Below are 21,471 nucleotides of genomic sequence, written 5' to 3'. Positions count from 1 at the left end.
ATCTGGATGGCAAAAGCCACCATATGTGCCGCCAAGAAAAACTAACTTATGAATCAACAACGAAAATTTCTCCCCTTCCGAAGGAGCTTGTGGGTTTGGAAAGGTCTGGCATGACAGAAATCTGAACACTGTATGAATTTATTTACATTTTACCACCAGTGGAACTATCAGCCTTTGGCATCTCCATTGTTCACTGTTTAACCCTTTCAAAACAAAAAACAAACAAAAAGGAAATGTGTAGGTTTCCAAGCCTGAGAGAAATGGCTATACAACTTTCTGGAATTCAATTTATGAGTTTCATGAAATCATAACTTTTCTTGCATGAAGCAATGCATTTTCCATATGAGATGTACATTAATTCTTGCACAACTGAACAAACTGTATTCAGTGGCTGGACAGCTTTTCCTCTCACCATGACAATAGGGATTAAATCTTTTCAGACGCTTTCTGTCTTCTAAACCCTGTGATAAAAATATTGTTCCATAATTTACAAGGCCTTTGATAGTTAAGGAAAGGTTTCTTGTCCAGAATCCATTCAGCACTGTGAGGATACTTTGCTTATTCAGGGCCTGAGCCAAAGAAATAGTGAGTAAACACCAGCTCCCACTCAAGTCAATGAGGGTTGAGAGTCCTAAGCACATCTCAGAATCATGCCCTAAAGCAGTCGATCGCGATCTCCGGCTGCTAAAAGCCGGTGGTGCCACAGGGTTGCCTCTAAGGAAGGCTGCCTGCCTGCCCCAGCCCCATGCTGCTCCCGGAAGGGTCCAGCACACCCCCACAGCCCCAGGGGGAGGAGGGAGGGCAGGGGTCTCCATGCGCTGCTCCTGCTTGCAAGCACTGCTCCCGCAGCTCCCATTGGCCAGGAACAGGGAACTGTGGCCCATGGGAACTGCGGCCCATGGGAACTGCGGGGGCAGTGCCTGCAAAGAAGGGCAGTGTGCAGAGCCAAGTGCCTTCCCCAGGAGTCACAAGGGCACGTTGGCCCCTTCTGTGAGCAACATGTGGCCGGGGCAGGCAGGGAGCCTGCCTTAGCCCTGCTGTGCCGACGACTAGGAGCCACCCAAGGTAAGTGCCGCCTGGTGGGAGCCCTCACCCCAACCCCCAGCCCTGAGCCCCCTCCCGGAGTCAGCACCCCATACCCCCTCCTGCATCCCAAACTCCTGCCCCAGCCTTAAGCCCCTCCCAGAGCCAGCACCCCATGCCCCCTCCTGTACCCCATACCCACTGCCCCATCCAGCCCTGACCCCCTCCCAGAGCCTGCACCCTGCACCCCCTCCTGCACCCCCACACTGTGCCCCAGCCCGGAGGCCCCTCCCCCCCGAACCTAAACTCCCTCCCAGAGCTTGCACTCAGAGCCCCCATCCTGCACCCCAACCCCCTGCCCCAGGCTCAGCCCGGAGCCACTTCCCACACTCCAAACCCCTCTGCCCCAGCCTAGAGCCCGCATCCCCTCCCTAACCCCAACCCCCTGCCCCAGCCCCGTGAAAGTTGGTGAGGGAGAGCAGGGGGGAGGGGGGAGAATGGAGTGGGCGGGGCTTCAGGGAAGGAGCAGGGTAGATCCTGGGTTGCACTTAAATTCAAAAAGTGATCTTGGTTGTAAAAAAGGTTGGAGACCACTGCTCTAAAGCAACATTGCCACTCCCTTACTCTAATAACTGTCCTGTATTCTAAATAAACAGGCAAATAGTCATTACCCTAGAAAAGTTCTACATATGGAAGAATTAACGCAAAGCAATTAGTGATTAGAACTGTGATACAAACACACTTCCATTCCATCTGTAATTTTGTGGCTATGGATAGTTTCACAGTATTGTAAAGAAGCTCTTTGGATGCAACACATTACATATTGTTAATTAGAGATGGCAAGTATGCAGTGGGCAAAGAGCAGTGAAGGAGGGGGTTGCACACAAGGGCTTAAAAAAATGCAAGAGCTTCCTGGATTTCATTTTAAAAAAAAAGAGCACTCTCCTCCTCCTTCTCTTCAGCTAAGCCATCCAGGTGCAGCACCAATTCTCATGTTTAAAGGCATCAGTGTTTCCTAAACAGTCTTTGTTCCCCCTGCTGTAAACTGATCTTGTACATGCACGAGTGACACGCAAAATCTGAGGGGGGATGGAGGACTAAACCTGAACTATCTTTAGGTTCATAACTTAGTTTGAAGCCTTTTACAACACGAGCAGCCTCCCAGCAGAACTGTGGGGGAAGTTCCTGCACTTGAGATATTTAGAACTAGACTAACCAAAGTACTGGAGTCGGAACAGATGGTATGGAACAATCCTGCATTGGCTGGAAATGGAGGGTGTAGTTGACCTAAAACAGTAGAGGTCTTTTCCATCTCTAGCTTCTATAAGTCTATGAACAGATGGCTTCTTGATAGCATATTATGCGCAATCAAGCTAAAAGATATCATGTTCATGACTGACTGGCTAAACAGTTGTGTTCAGATGTGGAAAATAAATTCACCATTAGTGTAATGAAAAATAACAGGGAAAGGCAGAAAAAAACATTGCCAATAATTTATTTCTTGAAATTGCTGCCTTAATTTCAGTTTATTAAACAGTAACTGTCCAGGAAAAGTAAATGAGGAGAACACCAGCCAATATAAAATTACAGTATTTCAGATCAAATCTATAAGCAGACGCCAGCACTGGTGCCATTTATTAGAACTGTGGTGCTGAGATAAACTTGATATGCTTTCATATATTCTTGCCTAGCCCAAAAAAGGGTTATCACGTCCCTCCATGTGGCAGCATTTAACTGATTTACAAAGGAGGAGCCATTTGGAACTGAAGCAACACTTCTGCAGCTCCTTGTAAGGAATGGGATGTGTTTGTAAAAAGCAGCATTGTGGCATCAGCCCCCTTCCCTGAGACACTCTACAAAAAATAATGGAATTTGTTTGGGGGTAAGAGGCAACATAAAGATGTGCCTCTTCTCTTTCTCTTTAAAGATCTGTTGAATGGCTCTAAGCTAACCAGCACTCTCCTCCATTTGAGAAGGCCATCATTGCCTCCACCTCCTTGTTCCTTTGTTTTCAAGTCCTCCTTTGTAGTAAATACCACTGCTAACTGGGAATCCATAGAGCATGACCCAAGAGTGAACCATGATTCAGGTGCTGTGAGGCTATCAAAAGGAGCTGGTTCATTAGACAGGGAGACCAGAGCAGTGGTCATTAGGGCACTCACCTAGGACTCAGGAGACCTGGTTCAATTCCCCGTCTGCCATATACTTCCTGTATAACCCTTAATCTCTCTGTGCCTCAGTTCCCCTGTCTGTAAAATGGAGATAATAGCACTGCCCTACCTCAAAGCCATGACCTAACACATTGACAGCCATAGAGATAGACTATGGCATCTGACAACAGCAAAAGCTATGAAGGGGGCAGGCAGAAGTAATGCTGGGTCTTCAAACAGTCATAGACCAAAGCATTACTGGTAGAAGAAATCTTTCACTAAAAGCACTTCCCACTGCCTTAAAAACAGCTCACCAGTGCAGACACGTACGCCCTACAGCTGAGGCTGTAACAGACTCAGATACTCTGTGAGTCTGGCATAGACGGAGACTCACAAAACACACTATTATTACTGTGTGTGGCACCTTTAAGAGCAAGACATATGGGGAAACTAGTAGCTGTAATATGAGACTACAATATTTGAAGGCAACGCACATCAGTGGGAGACACAAAGGTTATCCTGAGGCACCACATCTGGATCCACATCAGTTCCTGCCTGCACTTGTTGCATTACACAGTCTTGAGAGACTGAATTCAAAGGGCTACTCTAGAACACAGGAAAGGTTATTGGTAAAAGAAAGTGTGCATCTTTTATTTCTTTGTTTCTTTTTGCCAGGTTTATTTCTGCTCAGTAAACTGACTGTAGTTAAAGCACCATGTCCAAACCTACTTTGGCCCCTTATGTATGTCCACATACTATATATAGCAGAACCTCAGAGTTACAAACACCTCAGGAATGGAGGTTGTTCATTACTCTGAAATATTCATAACTCTGAACAAAACGTTATGGTGGTTCTTTCAAAAGTTTACAGCTGAACGTTGACTTAATACAGCTTTGAAACTTTACTGTGCAGAAGACAAATGCTGCTTTTAACCACCTTAATTTAAATGAAACAAGCACAGAAACAGTTGCCTTACCTTGTCAAATACTTTCCCTTTACTTTTTTTATTAGTATACATTTAACACTGTGCTGTATTTCTTTTTTTTTTTTTTTCCGGCTCTGCTGCTGCCTGATTGCATACTTCCAGTTCCAGATGAGGTGTGTGGTTGACCAGCCAGTTCATAACTCTGGAGTTCGTAACTCTGCGGTTCTACTGTAGTGCCAGCCATTAGAGGGTTGTTAGTAAGGCAGGAGGCTAATAAGGAATGATCAGTCATTGCCACGGGTTGAAGAAAGGAGAAATCACATCAAAATGTATCCTAAGTAATGGAGCCTAGATATAAAAACTGTGAATTTGAATTGTACCCAATCTTTTCACTGGACTGTTGTTTTTCCAATACTCCTTTATTATTCTCCCTAATACCCCAGCTATGAACTTAAGTATGAAATAGGGACCCACTCTCTTTAGTTTGCCAGTTGTCTTGGAATTAAGGATCGGATGAAATCAGTGTGATGGATGTTTTTTAAAACAAAATTGATATGGCCTTCTACAGTGGGCTCCCTACAGTATTAACCCACCCCAGTTAAAGTACCCACCCTCTTTAAAGAGCAAGTTTTTTAGTTTATCTCACATCTACATAACCCTACATAGTTCATCTGGCGTGAAAATACAGATTGCTCTATGAGTCATTTAAGCTCTCTAATGAGGATTTTATTAGAACAAGATATTAAACAAAATGAGAACGGCTTGAGTTTCTACCTCTCCTGATGGAATCCAAGTGCCGTATGCACGGCTCCAGGTGTTGGGCCCACGAAAGACTTGTGGCTACATTTGTTTTATCTGGTCGAAACGTTTTTAAACTCTATTTGTGGTTATATTCCATCCTACTACAGAGACCGATCCAATGCATAGAATCAGTGTCCAGACATCACACATGGTGCAGTGCAGAATCATGGAAAGGAAAGGATGACATAAAAATAGAGGTGAGGGGAAAAAATTAAAGGGTGCAAAAAACCATAAAAAAGATGGGAGAGTAAAGAGAAGGTCTAAGGGAGAATGGTTAGGGATCTTTTCTATTTCTGTTATTTTATAAATTAAGTTTGATAGCCCTTTATTAAATAATTATAATAATGGCAACTACTAGCAGTAACCTATAAAGCAGTCACATTGGCACAGTGGTACTAGGGCTTATGGTCTGTGAATGCAGCACTTTCTATTGCTCCTCCTCTGATATTACATGGGGTCAGTGTCCACTGAAGATGAAATTGACCTGTGGAACATTTGTGATTTAACTTACGTTATTGTTAAGACCAAAATCCTCAGAAAGAGAGAGGCTGAAGCTGACACAATAAATTAATAGTGATCTGTGTATTTTAAATGACAACTTGTTGCCCAGTCAAGATGCTAATATTTAAAGGGTAGCCTCCTCAGTCATAGAACTGGATATTCGACTTCACATGCACAGCTTATAATACTCAAATATATTTCCTGAGAAGGCCAAAAAATAACAAAAAAAATCCCGGTACATGGAATCACTTTGATCACTTCCCTCACTTTTATAAGATTCCCATCTTGAGGTCTCTGTAAACTGTGCAATGCCCAAGTAAAGAGGTTTGGTGGGGGTAATTATGCAGGTGGCTAGAAGCGAAGTCCCCATTTCATGCAGCAGAACACTTATACATAGCCATCTAGTGTTTTAGTAGTTGCTTCAGCCCATTGTGCTCTCCTCTGCAGAGTTTTTGTCCAGTGATTGGTGTAGTTCATTGGCTACAGCTCAGTTTTTCTCAAAAGCAGTTGGCACACAATTCACCTGCAGGGCCTCTCCACACACTGGATGGCCTAGCAAGCTGGGGCAAGATACATTTTTATTTTATGAGCTGCTCAGACCAGCACAACTTGTAACATATATTTGGGTTATGTGAATGAATGTCTATACACATACACCGGTCAGACTGGCACAAATTACACAATCAGGCACGAATCAAATGCATTTCCTAATACAAAGATTTGGGTGATCTGCCTCTGCATCGTGAGAAGAAAGGTCACGTTAATGAATTTTGTAAAGGAGTAGGGTGTTTAATTCTATTTAAGCTATTCACACTAGTTCTCCTGGACCAGACAAACCTATAGTTCATTTTTCTATCAGGCACTATGTTTACAACTCTTTGAGCTAATCTGGTCACTTAGAAAGACAGATCTACTTTCACCAGTATTAGAAGTATGACCTACAAAAGGACTAAACTTTGGTAACCAAGTCTCTTACTATAGTATGATTGTGACCTTCGTAAAAAAAAAAATTTAACAGCCACATACCAAGTGAAAAAGAAAAGACATTTTATAGCATAGCTCTGAATCAGACATATTCTCAGATGGACTTTAACATAATATGAAAAATGTGGAAGCCTGTTTTCCTACATATATTTTGATAGTGTCATATAATCTGTGTTTTCAATTTTAGCAGTAGATCTATGCTATTTTAAACATCTCTACACAGATGTATTCAAGATGAAATAACGTTAATCCATGAACTGAAGTCAGCAACAGTTTGTGCTGTAATAGGCTGAGGGCAAGATTCAGCAGAACAGTACTAAGTTCTCTGCAGAATTACACAGACATTTTTAATCTAATGCCCTTACTTCCAACATTGGTATTGCTCATCATTTTTCAGATTTAGTTTCTACTTCTTTTCAGAAAGAACTTGAAAAAGGCTGTGTAGATTTTGCTTAAACTTTCTACACAGAGAAATTTTCCAGAAAGTTACAAGCTAGAAGAGAGAGGATTTTATGATAGAATTTTTTTCATAGCTATCTTGTTTGCTAATGTGAAAATTATTAGAAAATTGCAAAACCTCAAGTCTTTTTCACATTCAGGCAGTAACTAACATTTAACAGCTTTATCTATATTGTTTGATCATTTAAAAGAACTGTGAAATATTGAAAGTGACTTATAAAGGCACTACTACTACTCCACTAGTGCTCATCACCAACAACAAATTCCCTCTTTTATAGTATTTTCTAAGATCACAAGTAAAGCAATTCAGCAATCCATCATTTTATTGCATTTCTCGCTTTCTACAGTAAAAAATTAGGGTTTGGGTTTTTTTTTTTTAAAAAAAAGCATGTTTGCAGATGCTGTCATAAAACTGCATAAGAGCTAAGCCTACATTTTCAGTTACAATAAAGAAAGTCCTAACTGCTGACATTCTTAGATCATGTTTCACCAGAAAATCCCTACATTTTTGGTAGGGCTGAAGTAATGAGCTACTTAAAGCCATAGTATATTTAAACTGTTCTGGTTACTTGCCCAAAACTTTTTCTCCACTACCACTGTCACCCCACAAACAACTAAATGAAAATATATACCTCCAAAGATAAACTCTGCCTTTCTGTTATGGCAGAACTTATGCAATATATGAAGAATTTTTAATAAACATACATGCCTTCATTTGGAAAAGTAGCTTCTGCATGCTATATTTTTCAAAATATTTTCTATTAAATACAGATTTGGTTGGCTATTTTTTTCCCCAGAAAAAGAAAGGGAGGAAAAGCTTTCCACTGATAAACTGGAAGATGAAACTTGAACAAAAAGATCTCCATGATGACCTGAACTTGCTAGCTATGATTGGCATATGCTTAACTTATGACATTAGATCTTCATGTAAGTTTAAAATAAACGCAGCACAGTATTACTGCACGGAGCAGCAGCAAATTGCATATTGAGGACAATGATATGATTCAGTTCCCACCCTACTGCTGTACTTAGTTTTTCTTGGAGTTTATGGAACAACACATCAGCAATAAAAGACAGCTGGCCTACAGACTGGTGAGGCCAAGAGAATATGGCACTGCAGAGCTTCGCATTTCTTTCAGTGCATCATTGATAAACTGTAGGAATGAAATCCTGGCCACACTGAAGTCAATGGGAGTTTTACCACTGACTTCAATAGGAACAGGGTTTCACCCTGGGAGTTTATGGATTATTACTAGCGTTGCTAGACATTCGGTTTTCAACCGGAACACCCACTCGAAAAGGGACCTTGGCGGCTCTGGTCAGCATCGCTGACTGGGCTGTTAAAAGTCCGGTCGGCAGCACAATGGGGCTAAGGCAGCCTCCCTGCCTGCCCTGGCTCCCCGCGGCTCCTGGAAGCAGCCGGCATGTCCAGGAACCGAGGCCAATGGGAACCGCAGGGACAGCGCCTGTGTGGGCAGTGCGCATTGCATAGAGTCGCCTGGCCCCCCTGTGCCTAGGAGCTGGATATGCTAGCCACTTCCGGGATCCACACGGAGTCAGGGCAGGCAGGGAGCCTGCCTTAGCCCCGCTGCACTGCCGACAGGGAGCCACCTGAGGTAAGTGCCGCTCAGTTGGAGCTTACACCCTGAACCTCCTCCTGCACCCCACCCCGCTGCCCCAGGTCGGAACCCCCTCCCGCACCCTAACTCCCTCCTAGAGCCCGCACCTGAACACTCTGCTCCACCCCTGAGCCCCCTTCTGGAGCCCGCACACCCTCCCGCACTCCAAACCCCTGCACCATCCTCAGCCCCCTCCTGCACCCAAACTCCCTCCCGGAGCCCACACCCCCTCCCGCACTCCAACCCCAGCCCTGAGCCCCCTCCCACACCCAAACTCCCTCCCAGAGTCCACACCCTGTGCCTCCTCGCACACTCCAACCCCCAGCCCCAGCCTTAGTCCCCTCCTGCACCCAAACTCCCTCCTGGAGCCCACACCACAACCCCAACGCCAACCCCAGCCCTGAGCTCCCTCCCACACCCAAAATCCCTCCTGAAGCCCGCACCTCCTCCCGCACCCCAACCCCAGCCATGAGTGCCCTCCCACACCCAAACTCCCTCCCAGGGTCCACATCCCACACCCGCACCCATACCCCTATTCAGTGCTGTAGTAATTTTATGATGCCTTGGCTATGTTATTTTAAGCCTCATTAACCATGCAATCACTTTCAGATTCCCTAAACACACTGTATGTGGGTATTCTTGCAACAGTCTATATTTAGGGAGTGTATTCTTCTTTGGATGCATGGGGATTTGTTGCAGAACAAAGACAACATGTTAGTCTAGACACGGAGTGGAGCCAACAGACCTCTGTTTTAGATGCTGTAAAGTACCCCTAACTTCAATCAGGGTTACTTTTACAAAGAATCTCCCTTTTAAATTATATCAGCTTAGTCGTATATTGCCAAAATATGATCACACACTTTCACTTAAGGAGCCTCATTTTCAAAAGCCTGCTTAGCATATACAAATCCAGTAATTGCACACACGAACAGCACTTAGGGCTACAATAATCCCACTTGCGCACCTAAATTTGGGGGGTTGCATGTGCACTTTTTGCAAGCACACTGCTTTTTTTGGTTTTTTTTTTATGAACAAATTTTCAAATAAAACCTATTTAGCCTTATAAAAACTTGTGAAAATAATAGTGTTACATTCAGTAACTTTAAAAAGTACCATTTACACTACATAAGTATCTGAAGAGGTCTCCAAAATTTGCAAGAATAAGATTATCTGTAGGTCTTATTAGCCCTTACAGAGCCACCAACACATTTTATACATGATCAAACAACACTGTGAAAGCCTTTGAAGGCTTCTGTTTTCTCTTACAGAGTGAACCAATGATAGGCCACAGTGCAGCAAGTTCAACAGGATATTTCTAGTTTAGCCCACTGTTCCCCACCACAGTATTCAGGTGACATCATCAACAAAATGAGGCCATTAGGAGTGTACTTCCCAAACTCAGTCCTTCCTGAAGAAGGAACAGTGCTATCAGGCTCATTAGCAATCACTTTCCACAGACTTTCTCCATGTAACTCTGCATTGCCATAGCAGAAATATAATGATGGAGTATTGAATTCCTCAGAAAAATTCAAACATGCTCTAATTGGTGGGGTTTTTTGTTAAGATTAAAGTTAGCTGGCATTCCAAATAATAACTGCACACAAAAATATCCCGGTACATTAATTTATTCCCACTGTAATACTCTGTAGGTGAACTACATAAAATAATTTCAGGAATGCATAATTCAAAGTTTGTTGCCTATAAAACTCGTTTCAATCAGGACTGTTGCTCATTGTCGCTCAATGGTTCCCCATATAATTCCAAGTTAACATTACTATTTCTGTATACCTAAGATCAGTGGTTTTCAAAGTTTTTTAGGCTGCATACTCCTTTCCAAATAATGTAGTCTACCATGTACCCGCATCTGAAATAGGGTCATAATATATCTATGATTAGATTGCCATGTCTTACTAAATTAAATGCATTGTCCACCATTACAGGATTTTTCTCACTTACCCCCTGACAAGAGCTCACACATTCCTAGGGGTACATGTACCCCAGTTTGAAAACCACTACTTTAGACAGTATGGATAGCAGAGGTACCCTATATGTGTTATGGCTTGTGTCAGAATTTCAGCTATTCAGAAGGCATTTGCAGGTTTCCCTTGCCTGAAATGTAAACTGTAAACTATACTTATAAAGTCAACTTGGCTGCTGTCATCAAACAATTGGTTGAGTAATCTGCTGCTAGTAACCACAGTGTCATATCAGCAAGGTGCCTACTGCTTACTCACACAGTCAGGCTGTCCATCACACGTCTAAGAACATTTTAGACACTTTATGTACCATAATCTACCTCCCACCACGTCTTGGTTACCTATAAACCTACAGAAAAAACTATATCCCTAATATATATTGCAACTCTGTTTGTAGGCCTGTGATAGCCTCCTAACACTCATCTAGACAAGGAGAAACAATATGAACTCTTTATCATCCTAAGAGTTCCTATCTTGAAACCACATGCTTTATGGTATTTAACTTTTCCCTAAAGTAGGGAAACATTTGTGTGAACTGCAGCGAGCCTGCTACAATTTCCTTCATCTCAGTTTGAGTGAGGTCCACCCTTTGAAATGATACATACTGATAAAAAATTAAATGAGTTTATTCCACTTGGAATTTATACCCTAACCATCTAGACAATCCACACTCCCCATTTGTTTCCAGTTGGTCAAAACTGAGATCCAAGCTCATATTATTTTGATAATGTGAACTGTATCTATATTTCCAACAAAAACAAGTTGATTATTATTTTTTTCATTATTTCAGTTACCACCATGGTTGGGATTTCTCAACTAGAAATGTGCTACATCTGGTATGCTCTGTACCTGTGAACTAGTTTGAACTCAGAGTGGCTTCCTAAACCAAAAAGAGAGCCTGAGAGATTTCTAGGAAACACCCACCATAGACTAATTTAAATTGGTCCTTTAGGATCCTCCCATAAATAGAAGCTAAGAAAACATCTGTCTGGTGGCAACGGCAACAAAAAACACACCCAACTCTGACAGAATGTAATTTATTTTGATCATTTGGGATAGCTGAGCACAATTCTAATGTTACTTCTAATGTTTTCATGACTTAAAAAACAAATCCAGAGTTTGAATATTCACCAAGACTATTCCCCATAAATGTCTTTCTACTCAGCTTACCATGAGCTGTGAGAAACTCAATGAAAACTGTCATGATATAACAACAATCTTTAAAACCTGCAATTCTCTATGTTTCCAGACCCTATCATTATGCTTCTGACCACAGTAAATGGAAAGAAGCATTGTAGTTTGGATGCGGTGTTTCTAAGGACTGACCCAACCTGCCTCCTACACTACAGCAGCATAAGAGCTATACCGACAACATGTTTCTAAATAAGATAATTGGCCTAATCCTGCTATCAGTGAAGTCAAGACAAGTGTTTTAAATTATTTCAGTGAGAAAAGGATTGGGCCCAACATAAATGGACAGTCTCAGCCCAGCTCTTTGGAAGAAGACTGTGCAATACACACTTCAACACCACAGTAGAAGCAATTTCAAACATCCTCTATGTTCCACCATGCCACCTACATTCAGCTGTCTGTCTGAAGAGTGAGAGTGGCAGAAGCAGGGAGGCAGAGCATTGTCTACAACTCACCCGACGGGAAATACATCTGAGCTGATGCCTGAACATAAATTCTGAATATGATGCATTTTTTGTCCAGGACTTCCACTGACTGCAAGTTCTGGAATCTACTGTCACTTAGCCTGCTAGCGAGGTTTCCCTAGGATTAGCTAGTTTGGTGCCATAGAGGGGAGAGGAGCAGAGCAAGTTATTTGGAAGATAATGTCTGCTGTTAAATCAAAACCTTGCAAAGTATGCTCAGTGTTACATGGGGGGTGAGCATAAAATACAAAAATAACTCAAGAAGTAACATAATGAAGCTACTTTTTAAGAGCAGAACCACACTTCAAAAAATGTAGATATTAGAAAAATGAAGTTGGACCATGACTTGTTATAATGTGCTGTAGTTCTTTAGAGCTACTCTCTCTTCGCCACATAAAAATGTATTATTTAAAAATAAATGTGCAGACCAAAATAACTGTAGAGTAAAGGAGGAGTTGGTCAGATTGATGCATGACCTGCCTGACCATATTTCTAGGCTTGGGCTGCTGGCTAAAATAATGTCACCAGGTCAGCCAATCATCTTTCAGGGATTGTACTTCCTATAGTGAGATTCAAAATGGAACCACAAAAAAATACAGAGCATGGAGCAGATAATGAAATATCTGAGCAACAAGCAAGTGGAGGTAATTAGCTAAATTAATGACAGCACATAGGTGCCACAGCAATGGAAGGGTTATTCATACAGAGATTAGACTAAATAAATTGGAGAGATAGATGGCACCAGGATAAATAAAATGGGCCCCACTCTTATTTCAGTAAAGGGCAATGAACATTGTATCTAATGTGTGATGTCCAAAGGACAATTTAATTACTATGAGTTGTTGTGGGGGTTTTTTGAGGGGGGAGGGAGAAGACTAGAGAGCAGGAAAAGGAGAGGCAGGACTGGAGTCAAGAGATGCATACAAATACCTGAGCAGGTTATAACGTTAGCCAATACTGAGAAGGCCTCCCCAAAAATACTGAGACAAATAAACCAAAAAAAGGAATGTGCATGAACATTTTAGAACACTTGGTTCTAAAGATTTCGCTCTGCTTTTCTCTTTTGCTCTCAATTGTCAGACAAAGCAGATGGAAATCTCTCTATACAGCACAAGATCAGAAACTTCCGGGTTATACTCACAGCGAATACCATAAATCATGAGCGGATCAAGCTGCTTCTTCCCATGCTTCCCTTGCCCTGAAAGGTTGGAGATGGCCTGAATTTCCCGGTGGAAGAGGTAATCTAGCAACGTCAGTGCCATCTTCTCAGCTGTGCGGCAGTTGGTGCTGATATGCAGCATGTCAGCTGGGGTGATGGGGCAACGGACTCGCATCTCAGGATTGTTTTCATCTCCAAGCCATGTCCCATTGGGATAATCCTCTAAAAACAGAGAACGAGGAAATTCTAAGTGATGGCACAGGCTGCAACAGTTATATTTAAAATGTATAAATATCATCAGCTCTTCCCATTTTCTTTATGTTCTCCCTTAACTTATTTCAAAGCTCATAGTGACTGGCTGGCTCACAAGATTTGTAATGGATAAAGAGTGTTTATCCAACTCACATCAGCAGTGACCAAAAGTGGTTACCATGAACAGCTGTTCTGTGGCCTCCAAAAAATGAGCAATTGGTCTTGGTCCAGATGACCAACTCACAAATGAAATTAAACAGTCTCTGAAGAGAGGCCAATGAGCAAAAGAACACAGAAAATCTTCTGACCTTTAGTCGTGCTCATTCAGCCCCCTCAAAATAAGGATAAGGGCAAGTCTGTGGGGTAAGGAAGCTGATATCTTAGAGTGAGCCACTTTTCTGGTAAGCCTTGTCCCTCCAACCTCACAAATTTGAATCACAATTTTCCCCTTAAGCAATGCAACAAGATGAGCTTAAGCAAGGCTGACAAGTTGAGAAAATAAATAATTAGTGATGAGGGGTAATTTCCTTGATTAATTACTTAAGGGGTTTACCAAGGACAATCACTCAACTGTAGCTGAAGATCTCAAATTAAACTTTTTGTTTTGTTTCAGACTTACTGAACGGTAGTCTGCATTATTTCCTAAACACGTCATTTACCAAAGGACCAGCCCCAGCACTGAGCATGAATCACCATTCATCTCTCTAGTGTCTCTTTCCTCCTGGTCAAGGGTGAGGTCATTAGCAGAAGAATATGTATTCATTATACTGGCTGCCAGCACTATACCTGAATAGAAGACCGTGGATTTTCCTCTTGCTCTGGCCTCTCATGGTTTGGGAAAATAAATACTCATTTTAAGCTAAGGGAAGCACTGAATTCGTAATGGAAATTAAATTTTGTTGGCAGTGCCAGAAGTCTGTGGATTCAAGCCACAAATCAGAAATTGAACTAAAGTTCAGTGTGGACACCAGAGTCACACCTGGAGTGTGGGATGCAGCTGCAAGGAAATGTACAGTCCCTTTGGATGAGATGCTAAGCCAGGCTGTTTGTTCGTTCCAGTTAAAATGAAATTTCCTGTAACAATCTTGACAATATATGGGGAATAACCCAGTGGTCAAGCCTAACATTTCAATAATGACTGACACAGACTGTTTGGATTTAATTTCAATGTTCGCACAGCTTAGTGGGGTAAAACACATAAAAGAGACTGAGTTGGGATTCATGCCATTCATTCATGCCATGCTAGCACTTGTATTGCTTTTTTACACATCTTCAGAAAGCGATATGAATATGAAACAGATCTTTTAACTATAGGATTTATTTTTTAAAGACATGTATGTAGTGAAGTATTATGGTATACACAAAGTCACAAATGTCTGTTTTTCATAATCATCCTATTCATCTGCTAACCATGAAAAAGTTTAGATGAATGAGCACTTTTCAAGGTAAATAGGCTTATGTGACCCCTGAAAAAGCATGATCTTTATTTCCAGCTATTGGACTGTGTTAGCCTGCATTCTGTTAAATTATGTGCAAGAAGCAAGCAATAAAATCTAACATAGGAAGAAACTCATGCTCTAAAGATCGCTTTTGAGACAAGATCTCTGGGACTGACTGATGTAGCAAGTATCAGATCCAAGTTTATTGCAATGAATAGTGATAGTATGAAATAAATGTTAAATTATACAGTATTGATACAGAAATATCAGATGGCCATATATCTGTAAGTAAAGGAAAATATTTACCTCCACACATAAACCATTAATGTTAATATCAAACTTTTGTAGAGCATCAAAATGTGAGCACAATGTAATGTTCTAATTATCTTTTTATTTAGACAAATCCAATTTTCCCTAATGAATTTGTTTGTTTCTTATATTTCTGTCACTGGTCTAGAAAAATGAAGAACCCTAATTGTTTTTGTTTACATTTTTTTTTCATACCCCCAGCCTGCAATGCATTAGTTACACTTTGCAATGTGCAAGATGGCATCTGCATGTTATGGTAGGGAAGTCAATTGCTCGGATTGATTATAACTTGTTCAGAATGCAACTATTCCTGGCATCTAATAATATTAGAAAAAGATATCCTGCTACTAATGATTAAACTGGACACAGAAGGCAAAGCAGAGAAATGACTGTATGGCTGTGTTCATTTTCTAATATATCTTCTATGTTTTTATTTTCAAGAGAATCTAGCAAACTTGAGCGAACTACTCTATAAACTGCTATCAGAACTCTACTGCCTGATTTCAATTTAGCTCAAATGATTAAAAATATTTCTAATAATATAATTCATAACAATTATAAAGCACCTTTCCATCTGCAGCCATGCTAATGAATGATCTTAGCATATATAAAAAGAAAAAGAAGACTTGTGGCACCTTAGAGACTAACCAATTTATTTGAGCATAAGCTTTCGTGAGCTATACAGCTCACTTCGATGAAGTGAAGTGAAGTCCTCCTTTTCTTTTTGCGAATACAGACTAACACGGCTGCTACTCTGAAACTTAGCATATATGAATCAAAGACTTTTTCCATTCACAGAATAATGAAAGTTTACTAGTAGTACTGATTATAGAAGTTACTATGTGTAATTCTACTGTTATTGCTTACAATTTGGAAGAGAATACAGCACTTGATTGTGCTGACCTATACCATAAGCCCTGAAAAATGTTTTCAGCTCTTGCATTCACATTGTACTTTCAGAATACTACAATAGATTCTCCCTTTGCCTCTGTATCCCATAGCAGGAGGACTGGTAAATGTGAAATTCTCCAAACAAAAAATGGCTTGTGTGGAACCTTCAATGGCCCTTTTACATTTCTACTCAATGTTTACAGCAATTCTTTGATTCAATCCAAACAAAATCGTCTTGAATGTGTCAGGCTATTGCATTTCTCTGTGTTAGAGTGCTGCCTTTGAAATGAAAACCTTTCTGCGAGACTGATAGACATCTGGAAATGGTACCAAAGTGCTCCCAGTGATGAGAGATCAGTGGGTTAAAACAGCCAAGTATTTCTGCAAATAAATTAAACTGACAGTGTAATTAGTTTTCCTTTATTCAACCCCCAGTAATGAACAGGGAAATTGCATCTCAGAATATACCGAAACTGAAGTATCTTCTGCTTTTATAAGGAGAAATTATCCAGAAGCTTTTTTTCCTGAATATGATGCACTTACAGTACACAGAGGAGATACAGAAAACACACAAATATCTAAAGATGAATCAACATGTCATACTATCTTTAAACTGACAATATAAGAAAAACTGAAAAACCTAGGAAAGGATTATCTTAATGCCGGAGTGTTTTCAAGTTTGACTAGAACTTACCCAAAGTGTAATTGAATCTAAATTCCTCAACTATGCCAAAATATAAAGAAAAACAAATAATGTAGTGGAATTTTTTTCTGTAATCTGTGACAACAGATAATGTTACTTATAATATTCTGAACAACAATTCAAAACCCAGAATGATATCAATCACCAGCATTTCCTCTGTGGGTTGGGCAGTTTTTTAATAATATAAGAAATTCAACTGTGGTACTAATTTGTTAAACTTTTTAACTGAATTGTTCATTTATATTTCATTCATATTTTAAGTTTCTGTTGCTTAACAGGTCATTTGTGGGTTTTTCCACCTTCTCTTAGAAAAACACGTATGTTGTTTCCTTTCCTTATTTTAAAAAAATAGAAAATATTTATTATTTTCATACCAGTGATCCCCGTAAGTACAATTTTATTTCATAACCACAGAGCATCTTATGAAAAAGTTGCTACAATATTGTAGTGCTTTTTAAATTTATTTTAGTGTTTCAGGGCCTTATATCTTTAATAAAAGTGTACATAAAAATTCACGTATTGTAATCTTTAACATTACAAAATACATTGACTAGACACTTCAAAAGGTCTGCCAACCATTCAGATACAGGATACACATATGAGTTTGCAGTTTAGGCTACATATACATATAATATTGCTATACTAAGCCCCAATCCTGAAAACCTTTAAATTCATTGTTAACTTTAAATTATCTTTCAGTTCAATGGTACTATTCACATGCTTTAAATTAAGCTCATGCATAAGTCTTTGCAGAATCAGGGGAATAATTAGCTAGCATTTGTGTTACACTCAAACTTTATGCAGGCTATATAGCTACTAAGTATCATTATTATACATATATGCATTATTATTTATACAGTATCATAGATGTAACAGGCACTTTACCCATAGAAAATAAGACAAGGTCCCAGCCCCAAGGAGTTTACAATCCATTTTGGTTATTTTTATTTAGTTCATCTGCCAAGGTCTGATATGCAAGTGGTAGAGGAGAACGTAAGAGTAAAGGTGAATGGTGGAAGAATCATAGAGACGATGGAGTTTTCAGAGAGGATTAGAGGACAGGGAGGTTGCTAGCCATAGGGGAGTTAGGTGTCTGTTCCAGTCACATGGAGTGGCATGGAAGAAAGAATGAGGGGATGGAGTAGTCAAAAGAAGAATGAAGGCCAGTGGAGTTGGAATGGAGGGGGTTCAGAGGGGAATGATTCTGGCACACAAATACTACAGGGGCAGGCAGTTTAGATTAAAAGCCAGATTTTCAGTTCCCAACACTGGCAGCACTCTAACTACAGGAACTACACATGCAATTAACCAATTATTATTATTTAATGTGTATATTGGAGTAGCCAGTGGTTCCACCTATGCCTGGCGCTGTACAAACACATATAAAGCCCTCGACTCTAACCTTAAGAGCTCCAAATTTTAAAAGATAAAAGAAACAAAAAGGGTGTAGGAACAGGGACACAGTCAAATATACAAATACATTTTTAAAAATAATTATATATTTACAAAAACATTGGCAACTCTCCCCATCTGCCCCTCAACCTAGCTGTTCTTCATTGGTTAATGTCTTATATGCCTGGCAGCAAAGGTGGGTCTTGAAGAGGGGGCTTTACAGATGTGTACACAAGGAGAGTGTTCCATATGGAAAGGGCTGAAGTGAGAGTAACAAAGGGGTGGGCAAAGCTGGCATTACTGGTGGAGCAGACTAGGCAGAGCAGTTAGATGCATACAGTAACTGAATATTGGCAAAGCAGTTATGTGTGCATGCAGTTAGGTGTATACATTTAGGTTTGGATCCACATTCAGATCCTGAACCTCTTCTCCAAAATATTGGTGTGTGTGTGTGGGCGGGGTGTTCAGATCTGGACTTTTAGGCTCATCACTACTTTTAAATACAGAGTTTTAAGACACGCTGTTTATGTCTGGCTTGCTCTCTTCACTAATTCAGGAGCTCAGTTCATGACACTGATCAGAACTTCTAGCTCTTCTTCACTATTCTTTCAAGATCATACATTTTCTTTTCGCTCCATTCTACTGCATAGAAAAGCAGCTTGCTTTTCAATACCATTCTCAAATCCTTCTTAGCCATATGATGTTAATTTCTTTCATCTCACAAGACAGTTGGCCATTCACTGTGACCAGAGACTCTACTGGCTTCAAAAAGAATGTGTGTGTGTGAGAGAGAGAGGTGGAGTGAAAGGGGTGTTAGGATCTGTTGCACAAACATTTGTTGATGTAGAAACAGAGTAGGGGAGATAAAACTTTTCGTAAAGAGAAATGCTTGCGTCAAGAGAACAAAAAACAGACAAGGTTTGCTGCCGTTTCAGCCTCTGTAGAATACTTTCTGATGTGTGTGCATGTGTGTTTTTCCTGCACAGGGAGATGGTTGACCCTTAACTGTTACTCACTTCTTTCTTCTGGGATTCGTTCCCTTAACTAGCTTGATATATGAGTATTAGCAATAAGACTAGAAGCAAAGCTAGGTTCCACTCTCTCGCTAGGTGCCATCAATCATCCCTTTAAAACAAAGAAAAAGAAAGTGAAACACCTGCCCATGTAAATATTTGAAGAATTAACTTGTTCCATTATTCAGAATAGTTTTATTTATTTTACTAACAAAGCTGGGTGCAATTCTGGCACTTATGCCAGAGGAAAACGCCTGGTAGCTACAGTACAAAGGCACAAAGCAGAATTAATCTTCTGAAAATAAACCAATTCCTACTCTACAAAAATAAACTCCTGTCTCCAGAGAAATTAAATAATATTTTGGCAGATTTGTAAGAGAGTCAACTTTAAAAAAAAAAAAAAAACACCTCCAGCAATTAGGCTGACTCCTTTGCCACTGCAAGAGTTCAAAGTGGCAGTGATTAACGGAAAGACTTTAGAGTGCAGACTTTATTAACTTCCAATCCTAGCACAGTTAAAACCAGGTTTATGCTTGAGCATCGCAGACTGAAAACAAGCACTGTTAAAATCCAGGACTAGTCACATAACATGAACCTTACAGAAGAGAACCCAACAGAACTAGTTTTAAATGTATGCTCTCCAAAAGACATTTAAGCAAAAAAAGTGACAGGCAAAAAGAGACACACAAAAACATAAAACAAGTTTATTCATAGAACAGGAACGTTGGCTACAGCACTTGGGTTTCTCCTGTATTCTTTTGGAAAATATATATTTAATGTCAAAAGATAGTTAGAAGAGACCTATGTTTGAAGCCTCATCTGACAGATGGCACCAAAAATTGAATTACATGAAGTAGATAGCTCCGATATACTTCAATGAACCCATACTCTTCAGGCTGGAAGATGACTGCACTACAAAGTGAGCCATTCAGAATACTGTATATAAACATCATCTATTTTTTCCATCACTGAACATTTATTTGTGATCCCACATATATTAAGGGGAAAAAACACATGCACATCAGTATCGAAGCACTTGTATAGGCTTAAGTTCAGCAAGGTATTGAAGTGTGTGCCTAACTTTAAGCACAAAGTCAATGGGATTACTCACATGCTTAAAATAAGGCACATGCTTCAGTATCTTGCTGAATTGGGGACAGAAAGAGGAGACACATACTTAGTGGCTCATGGTGGGCTAGGGAATTTAAACGCAATTTGAACAGCCATTATTTAAAATTGTTTAGATGTAAACCTGGATAACATTCAAAATATTAACATTTGTGGATTTAGATACACTCAGAAAACTGTTTAATGTCATGTGCTTAGACAATCTAAGCTGATTAAGTTATGCACACTTTCCAGTTTCTCTTTCCTTTATTATATCCAACTTTACACTTATTGACTTGGATCTGTATTATTATTAGGGTCATTTTAAACACTGGAAAGACTCCTGAGCACTATTATGCCTCATTTCTCTATTTCTCTGTAATCGGAAAAATAAATAAAAATCTTTTCAAAACAAGAAGGAATTTAGCAGAAACATTTGGCTAGAGAGTTTTGTTTCTTTAGTTTTATTTGGCTTTAATAGGTCACTGAGGAGTTCAATAAAGACGGATCTCACAAGAACTATGCTCAGTATCCTAATGTCTACTATAATATCGCTTGGGTTTAATGTAAAAAATAAACATTTTGGGGTGAGGATGTGAAGGCTTAGGTGGTGCAATGCCGTTGTGCACCAGCCTTTCATATTTTAATATAAAGATTTAATTTTGATATCACAAGTGAAATGAATTTGAAGGTCTCTAATAAGTTACCAGTGGGCACTGCTAAAAATCACAAAATCAGCACAGATTTTGCTGTGACTGTCAGCCTCTGCTCAGAAGGAGCTTTGACACTACAAAACCAGCATTGCTGCAAGTAGGACTCAAAAACTGGGAATTAAATTGGTGAAGTGAAAGAGAATCCTGAGGACAGACCAGCCTAAACCTCCAGCCTTCCAATTTGGATAAGCTGTTGGTATCCAGAACTGAAGGTGACAAATTCTGAACACCATTGGCCGGTTATAGTATAGGGATAACCGTTGCAGAGGCACTTTTGTGATAAAGCACTTATATTTAAACAGAACTTTTTGCCCTTTGCTGAACAAATCTGTGTGGATCAGATTCCCCTCTTCTCCTCCAAAAAAGATAATTTTTAACCCTAGTTGCAAGACAGCCCTG

At 40.2% G+C, this 21,471-nt stretch overlaps 1 protein-coding gene across 4 annotated transcripts in view; it reads right to left on the bottom strand.

Moving 5' to 3' along the window:
• The window catches only part of BANP (BTG3 associated nuclear protein), a 242,893-nt gene that overhangs the window by 126,284 nt on the left and 95,138 nt on the right, over positions 1–21,471 (bottom strand). For all 4 annotated transcript variants that reach the window (XM_077831218.1, XM_077831220.1, XM_077831219.1 and 1 more), the window contains exon 7: positions 13,236–13,475. In XM_077831218.1, the coding sequence (XP_077687344.1) occupies positions 13,236–13,475 (240 nt within the window). The remainder of the gene's footprint in view (positions 1–13,235; positions 13,476–21,471) is intronic.

The sequence above is a fragment of the Eretmochelys imbricata genome, chromosome 12 (assembly GCF_965152235.1).
Source record: "Eretmochelys imbricata isolate rEreImb1 chromosome 12, rEreImb1.hap1, whole genome shotgun sequence".
Taxonomy (NCBI): domain Eukaryota; kingdom Metazoa; phylum Chordata; order Testudines; family Cheloniidae; genus Eretmochelys; species Eretmochelys imbricata.
The sequence above is the reverse complement of the archived record's forward strand: the minus strand, read 5'-3'. Positions and strand labels throughout refer to the sequence as shown.